The sequence below is a fragment of the Asparagus officinalis genome, chromosome 10 (assembly GCF_001876935.1).
Source record: "Asparagus officinalis chromosome 10, Aspof.V1, whole genome shotgun sequence".
Classification (NCBI taxonomy): Eukaryota; Viridiplantae; Streptophyta; class Magnoliopsida; order Asparagales; family Asparagaceae; genus Asparagus; species Asparagus officinalis.
In genome coordinates this window covers 59,703,667-59,712,482 of record NC_033803.1, presented here as the reverse complement: position 1 = coordinate 59,712,482, position 8,816 = coordinate 59,703,667, and the positions used below count along the sequence as shown (strand labels likewise).

General features: G+C 38.8%; 1 protein-coding gene across 1 annotated transcript in view; it reads left to right on the top strand.

Moving 5' to 3' along the window:
• The window catches only part of LOC109825002 (ATP-dependent helicase BRM-like), a 16,018-nt gene continuing 7,208 nt past the window's right edge, over positions 7-8,816 (top strand). The window contains exons 1-7 of the mRNA XM_020391657.1: positions 7-343; positions 1,856-3,172; positions 3,286-3,398; positions 3,648-3,735; positions 3,826-3,912; positions 4,219-4,311; positions 4,411-4,494. Coding sequence (XP_020247246.1) covers positions 41-343; positions 1,856-3,172; positions 3,286-3,398; positions 3,648-3,735; positions 3,826-3,912; positions 4,219-4,311; positions 4,411-4,494 — 2,085 coding nt within the window. The 5' untranslated portion in view covers positions 7-40. The remainder of the gene's footprint in view (positions 344-1,855; positions 3,173-3,285; positions 3,399-3,647; positions 3,736-3,825; positions 3,913-4,218; positions 4,312-4,410; positions 4,495-8,816) is intronic.

The following is an 8,816-nucleotide window of genomic DNA, read 5'->3' as shown; positions in this document are numbered from 1 at the left end:
GGACAGCCATATTGAGAGGGTCGATCGACCTTCAGTGTCCATGGGGAATGGAGGCCCCACAATGCATCCACCACAATCTTCTGGTAACTCAAGCAAGTGCACAGACCATTCAGGCTCTAAGAGTAAAAGTAGTGGGCCTGAAACACTGCAAGCTCAGTACTTCCGGCAATTACAGCAATCGAATCGACCGCCATCACAACCTGCAGCTCCTTCAGGTGAGGTCATCGGCTCCCAAACATCAGCTCAAGGGGGACCAACCCAAGTGTCCCAACCACGCACTGGCTTTACCAAGCAGCAGCTTCATGTTCTGAAAGCACAAATATTAGCATTTCGGCGGCTCAAGGTACTGGAGGGAAACATTTCCCTTCTTTCTCTTTTTCTTTCCGGAAAGCTTTTAGCTAGAGATTCACATTCTTTTAACTATGGGAAATGCAATCAAATTTTTAGTATAAGTTAACATCGGCTAAAATACCAAATTGGTATATTTATACGAACGTGTTTGCCAGTTTGGTATTTTTAAAAACTCCGACGACAACAAGGCATTAAAGTTCGTCTTTTTTGTCAATAAGACTCTTTTTCTAAAATTTCGGCAAGAAAATTTATTTTAACCCCCTACATCCCAAAATTATTAAATATATGCCCAAAATTATCAAAAAGTAAAAATAAAAATAAAAAATAAATAAAAATCATCCCCTCCCTCTCCCCCCCTCCTCGTCGTCGACATCCTCCTCCTCTTCCATTCCCCTCTCCTCCCCTCCTCCGCCTCCCCTTCCCCCTCCAACTCCATCCCTGATCTCCCCACTCCCCTCCTCTCCCATTCCGTTGTGTCTGCATAGATAATGAACTCCACCAGCGGAACTGGTCCACAGGAATGAAGGAGGCATAGCCTAATGACAGTTGCTTGTTAAAATAATATAGTTTAAGCATGCATGGAATTATTATAGAAGGTGTAAGGCTCTTTGTTTCTTTTTTAATAATCTTACGGGCATCTGGCGCATTGGCATCTACCAGGAATTGCTTGACAGAAGAGGGATCGGCACTGTGTTTAATTTTGTTGCTTTTGAAAAACTTTCTTTAATGTCGACCGATGTCATAGAGAGGATGGTTTAGTTTATGGATCTTTTGAGTGGAGATCAAATTTTCAATTGAGTAATGACATAATTTAGAAGAAAAATATAGTATAGTTGGTATTGTACCTTATCGTGTTTAGTTATTGATCAATTATTGATCTACTGATGGAGTTCATTCCAGTTGAAACGAAGATCTTTTCTCTTCTGATATTTTGGCATCGAACAGTTCAAGTGATAGGTCAGCGGTAATAGGTGGTAAATGTTGGTCCTCATAAATTATGCTTGACGCTTATGAGCAAAATATAAGTTACTTATAAGGACTTCAACCCAATTCAGTCTTCTCTTCGGTGATCTCCTAATTTGCGTCCTCATGATCGGAGTTCTCTGTGCAAACTAATTTGTGCCCTCTATTTTAAATTTTCATTTATATAGATCATGGATGGAGTTGGAGGGGGAAGGGGAGGCGGAGGAGGGGAGGAGAGGGGAATGGGAGAGGAGGAGGAGGAGGAGGACGTCGACGATGAGGAGGAGAGGGAGAGGGAGGGGATGAAATTTTTTTTTTGATAATTTTGGGCATATATTTAATATAATTTTGGGAGGTAGGGGGTTAAAATAAATTTTCTTGTCGGAATTTTGGAAAAATGGTCTTATTGACAAAAAAGGACGAGCTTTAATGCCTTGTTGTCGCTGGAGTTTTTAAAAATACCAAACTGGCAAACACGTTCGTATAACTATACCAATTTGGTATTTTAGCCAAGTTAACATCTCATGTGTGTTTTCTGCAGCGTGGTGAAGGTGCTCTTCCACAGGAAGTTCTTCAAGCTATTGCACCACCACCTCTTGATACGGAGCCACAACAGGGTTTCCTTTCACAGGGGACATCTAGTCGGGAAAACTCAGATGGGAAAATTGCTGAAGAGCATGCAAAACATTTAAAGACCAGCAATACCACTCCCCAGGTTGTTCCACCTAGCAAAGGACATGTGCCAAAGGAGGAGTCTGCCAGTGGAGAAGAAAAAACAGCTGTAGTTACCCCTTTACAAGGACCAGCAAGTACAACAAAGGAATCTCAACCTGTATCATCTAGTCGGAAGGCAGAACAAAGCACTGTTGTAACTGTTAAAGCTGAGCCGGAGGTTGAACGAGATGGTCAATTAAAAGCTGTTAAGTGTGATTATAATGCCAATAAGGGAAAAGCAGTTCCAACTCCCAATGCCACACTCGATTCTTCACAATTAACTAAATCAGCTTCTAACAGCAGTGCACCACCTTCAAAAGATGTTCCCACCAGAAGATATCATGGTCCGCTATTTGATTTTCCATTCTTTACCAGGAAACATGACTCCCTTGGATTATCCACTACAAATTCCTCAAGTGGTCTAACGTTAGCTTATGATTTAAAAGATTTACTTTATGAGGAAGGTGTGGAAGTGCTTAACAGAAAAAGAACTGAGACTTTGAAGAAGATTGGTGGATTACTTGCCATTAACTTCGAGAATAAACAAATCAAACCTGACATAGTTCTTAGGCTGCAAATTGAAGAGAAAAAAATTCGTCTTTTGGATCTTCAGGCTCGCCTGAGGGATGAGGTTGACCAGCATCAGCAAGAGATAATGGCAATGCCTGACAGGCCATACCGTAAATTTGTTAGGCAGTGTGAACGTCAGCGCATTGAACTCTCGAGGCAAGTCCAGCACTTACAAAAAGCCGCAAGGGAAAAACAATTAAAGGCTATTTTCCAGTGGCGCAAGAAGCTCCTAGAAGCTCACTGGGCCATTCGTGATGCAAGAACAACACGCAATAGAGGAGTGGCTAAATATCATGAGAGGATGTTGAGAGAGTTCTCTAAGAGGAAAGATGATGATCGAAACAAGAGAATGGAGGCGTTGAAGAATAATGATGTTGATCGATATCGTGAAATGCTGCTGGAGCAACAGACCAGTGTACCTGGTGATGCATCTCAGCGCTATGTTGTCCTTTCATCTTTTCTCTCCCAGACAGAAGAGTATCTCCACAAACTTGGAGGGAAAATAACAGCAGCAAAGAACCATCAAGAGGTGGAAGAAGCTGCAAAAGCTGCAGCAGCTGCTGCACGGTTGCAGGTCGGCATCTTTTCTCATTTCTATTTTACTTTTGTTCTTATTTTCTTTGGCTACTAGTAGTATGGTGGAGATAGATCTATATTTCATTCATTCTTTTAATTTCCTATAAACAGGGCCTTTCAGAAGAAGAAGTGAAGGCTGCTGCAATATGTGCAGGAGAGGAAGTAATCATCAGAAATAGGTTCTCAGAGATGAATGCACCAAGGGATAGCACTTCTGATAATAAGTAAGTTCATTCTCAATTGTATTTTTATTATTATCATGACTGATGATTCATGGTGTTTTGTGTTGGACATTAATAGTCTTTATTTGCCACAACTAAATGCTGTGAAATTTGCATCTCCTTGGAAAAGGGGAAATAATAGCTCATATCCAAACAAAGCAACATGCTGCAGTCCTATGATATATAATTTTTATATCATGTTATGTACGTCCATTTATTACTGACACAGCTGATATATCTCATGGATTGAAGGTATTATAATTTGGCACATGCCGTGAATGAACGAGTTTTGCGACAGCCCTCAATGTTACGGGCAGGAACCTTGAGGGAGTACCAACTTGTAGGTTCTAAATGAAATTATCTTTGGTTCTGTCGAGTCCATTCAATTTTCCGTTAGATATGAGTCCCTTTTCACTTTCACTATTTCCAGGTTGGGCTGCAATGGATGCTTTCCTTGTATAACAACAAATTGAACGGGATTTTGGCAGATGAGATGGGCTTAGGCAAGACCGTACAGGTTGCTCCATGTTCTTTCATTTTTTTTTCTTTTCTTAATTTACCACTATTTTTTTATTTGATGCTGGCCTTCTTTCTGTTAATGAAGTGAGATCAGATTTTTTTGGCACTTATGAGCTATAACAAGAGTTAACCTTTTGTTGAGTTTATTATTTGTGCTATCAGCTAGTACTAGAGAAATTCATCAGCTTTAAGCATGCCTTTTATCAGAAGTATTCGTGCTTTTATATCAGTTTGTGTAGTTTTGTCTTCTCTATGTAGCTTATTGCTCATCTGGGAAAAATGGACTTGTTTGTCGAATAATCAGGTAATGGCATTGATTGCTTATCTGATGGAGTTCAAAGGAAACTACGGGCCCCATCTCATCATAGTTCCAAATGCTGTTTTAGTAAATTGGAAGGTCAGAATATGTTTTCCCATTCTTACTGATTTTGCCAATTTTCATCTATAGAAGCTTATACTTGACTGATTTCTTTCTTTCCCTTTTTTTTTTATCCAGAGCGAGCTGCATAACTGGTTGCCATCTGTACAATGTATTTTTTATGTTGGTGCAAAGGAACAAAGGGCAAGGCTATTCTCTCATGTAAGCGTAATACATTATTTTTTCTTTGATTTAGTTTCATTTGGCGCCATAAGTAACTCCGTGGTTTTACAAGTCTTCTGGAAAGGAAACATTTGCAAAATTGAGATGCCTGTGATATGTGAATCGATTTTATGACTCATTAATTATGTACTAAATGGACATAAAGGTTTTGTATGGGTGTTAATATGTAGCTATCTACTCTATCTCTCTATGTACGTTTATAATGTAAATTCATGCACGTGCACACACACATAGTTGGCACTCGCTAGCTTTGTGTGGACCAACAAATGCACTATTTCACTTGGGAAATTCCAAGAAAGTATTACTGTTCAGGGGAACAAAACTCCAAAAAGAAATTGAAGATTATGGCCGAGTATTACGCTTCGTATTTATAATATTATCCTTGAGCCTGCACTCTTAGCTTCATTTGGAGCAACTATCACACCTGCAAATAAAATATTACTGCTTAGCAGAACCAAAATTCTAAAGACAACTGAAAATTTACCCAGAAACTATACTTCATGTCAGCATCTGTACTCAGTGGAACTAAAATCCCAGAAGGGAGCTGAAATTTATCTCCAATATTACTGCTCTTCATGTTACAACTGCTAGTAGTTGTAAAATGGTCAAAGCAAGGGTACTTTTTCTGTTATTTGTTTTTTTATCTTTTCCTTTGAGTTTATTATTATTATATTTTTTGGTAAAAGAAAACTAAGATGATAACTGGGCCTGTCCAAACGGGCGAGCCCAGACTGGTCCGGATTTTTGGGTCCGGGCCGGGCATCGCGTTGGCCCGGTGTTTCTTTTTTTTTTAACTTGTTCTTTTTCTGCCAAAAAAAGAAAAAAAAAAAGATTTGCTAGCCATTGGACCGGTCCTGGTCTGGTCCAGGTCCGGGCCACTGGTAGGGAGCCGTCTGGGCTCCCTAACTCGGTCCGGGTCTGGACCGACCCGGACCCTGACCTAGGTTTATCTGCCGACTTGGACCTGGGTTGGGAACCTGGCTTCCTGGCTTTTCCTGGTCCCGGGCCGGGTCCGGGCCAAAGCTCGAACGGACACGCCTAATGATAGCTAGCTAAGCTGGTTAGGCTAATATATCACGTTAGTGCTGCACCACAGTTTTTGACTGGGAGAATGTGCTATCATCTCTCCCTCTCTGCTAGTTGTTGTATAGTGGTTAATGTAAGGGTGCTTTTTCTGTTATTTGTTTTTTTTAATGTTTTTTCCTTTGAGTTGATTATTAATTTTTTCTTTTTTGGTAAAAGATAACTAAGATGACAACTAGCTGAGGCAGTTAGGCTGAGGTATCACGTTAGTGCTGCACCACGGTTCGTGACTGGGAGAATGTGCTGTCATCTCTCCAACCCCCCTCCCTCCCTCCATCCCGCTCTCTCTCTGGGAGCGTGTGAGCATGCACACATGCATATGTCTGTGTGTCTTGTGTGTATTTGTCTATACACACGAGTGTGCACTCACATATACCCCTCTCCTCTCTATATGCGCACGCGTGCACATACGCTGTGCACTCCTCCCTCCTCTCTCGCTCTTGATACATATGTACAGTTATATGGAGACACATTTCAAGGAAATAGATTTCTGCTGCAATATACTTGTTTTCAGGGCAGTAATTTCAAACTAGCATGAAATTTGGTTAAATGGGGATCTAAAATCCAGACCCAAACATTAAAATTTACTAAACTAATTTCAGTTGTCAGGTATTTGGTTCTATCCAGTATCCATAACCAACTTAACTTACATGTGTGTACTGGGTTCCTCACATATTCTAGCAGGTTTCAGGTTCCAGACCCTAATATTTGTACTTTGTAAACTCCCAAGTGAATATTTACATACGATTCCTAAATCAAATTCTGTTTATCTGAGTATAGGATTCCTAAATCAAATTCTTTTTATCTGAGTATAACTAAATACTTCTCCTTGATATATCTTTTATATTGTGTATCTATAGCATGACTTCACAATCATCAATCTTAATAATATATGATACAAATTTTCAATGAAATTATAGTTTCATTATATTTCTACAATTGATATAATATTTATAAATTTTAGTAATATGCTAAATCTAAAAACAAAAAATTTATAGTAGAATTCTGGAGAGTTTACTAGCTAGCCGATACAAACTTTTAAGGGAGGCAAAACTGAAACTAAGTTCATAAACCTTGATGTGTGGATATATCTGTTTGTTCGTGTTTTGCATATACTTCATGATTTTAACTTTGTAGTTATGTTTCATAGTTATATTTGTGTGCATATGTTGTCAATAATTTGTCCTTGTTTGCATGTTTAGTGTTTGTGTATTGCTGATGAATTTAGTCCCTGTGATGTTTGTGGACATACTAAAGTTGAGGGAAAAGAGTGAGCACTGTTAAATTCAGTTATCCTGGTTTTTAAGATCTTTTCTCTTCATCTTTATGTCACAATTCTTGTTGGTTTTAATATTTTGCTAGAGAAACACATATTCGTTGTGCTGGCTGAATGTGCAGTTTCATTTGTTTTTTTTTCTTGTGGAGTGGATCTTATGCATTATGCTTTTTGCATAACATTAAGGTAACTCTAGCGAATGCATGCTGTACTCACAAACAGAACAAATTTGTGCGGATTTTCCTAGAAGAGGTCCATTGGTAACAAACAATAATTCTGACCTTGAACATGAACTGGCCTTTATTTCAATCTATGATGAGAGCAGATAGCTTTGGGGCTATTGGTTTGTTTGAGGTTGTGAGGATGTGTACTAAATAGTGTTACATTGAAAAAAATGGTATCTGGCATGGGTTTGGGTTGAAAGAAATGTCGAGGAGAGTTTGATATGATGGGTTCTTAATTTGGCTCTTTTCACTTGATAATCTAGGTGGTGGAGATGTGTTATCCACCACCACTGGGTCCGTCTAGATTCAAATGCAAATGAGGGGTTTGCATTATAAGCAGTAGAGATGTGTCTCAAGTAGTTTCTTGATCGTACTTAACTGTATAAAAGAATCTCAGTTGCTTTATTTATTAAAGTAAAAGTATATAGCAGTAATAACAATTACAAAAATGTCAACAACAGTAACAATGACATTAAGTACTATAAAATTGTTTATGGAAAGTATGAATATAAGTGGAATCATGTTATACTCGCATATAAGTGGAATCATGTTATACTTGCATAATGGAAACTCTCATGTTACCTAAGGAAGCTGAAGGAAGATCTGCCAATAAATAATTAAATATAGTGTTTTGGTTAATTGTAAGGAAAAAGAAAGTGAAATTTTATTACACTTTCATGGTGGAGATTCTGGTGTCTTTAACAGAAGCTGAGTGAAGAAAGGCCAGTGCGTTCTAGTTGACAATATTTTGAAGTAGTGCAGAAGAAAGTAGTTACAAAAACTGAATGAATAAAGTAAGTGAGAGCTCATAAGACTTGTAGAATGAAGTCCCTGAAGTTTCTAAAGAAATCTGAATGAAGAAGAGTAATTGTGGTCTAGTTGATGTGGTGTGAAGAAGCAAAGAAGAATGTAGTGTATCAGAGCTTTATGAAGAAGCAAAGAAAGTGGAAGAAAAAAAAGTAGCTTATAAGAACTGTATTTTCTTTGGCTTTAGCTTAGACATGGCTACTCCAAACCGTTACACCCAAAGATAGCAAAACCAGTTCAATGAGTAGTTAAAAGATTATTGCATGATAGATATCTACTGTCCTTTCTAGTTTGCCGTAGGGATCATCATGCAATTGTTAACTAACAAGACAACATCTGTTGACCAATGAAAGACGGGTATCATATTTGCATGCATGCAGACATGCAGGCATGCATACCGACAATTGCGTGCATGCCTGCAGGCATGCATACTGACAATTGCGCGCTGGCATGCACACACTTGCGCTGGAAATAAAGACAGTAGCATGTTTAATGCTATACTGGTCTTTACGGTTACAACATAAATGCTCACCCCCTTGCCCTGAGCAAGTTGGCATTCAAGTTGTATCATGTATGCACTCTTTTTGATATTTTTATTTTCCGTTTCTCACTCTTCTACAACACAAATGCTACCCCCTAGGCCCTGAACAAATTGGCCATTCACTTTTTCATTCCGTCACAAGGTGCAGTTATGATTGTTAAAACCTGCTTGAAGTTATGAGTTATGTTCTATATTTTAACTCAATACTTAACTACGGCACATGATTTCATGAAGCAAGTGCTTATTTGTGTTGAAAGGTGAATCTGGAAGCCCAATCATGGTTATAACTTGGCCTCTCAACTAATTAGATTGTATTTTAGCCCATCTCCCATCTGTAATGTGGGGCCTCCATAGCTTGAAAACTATTTGT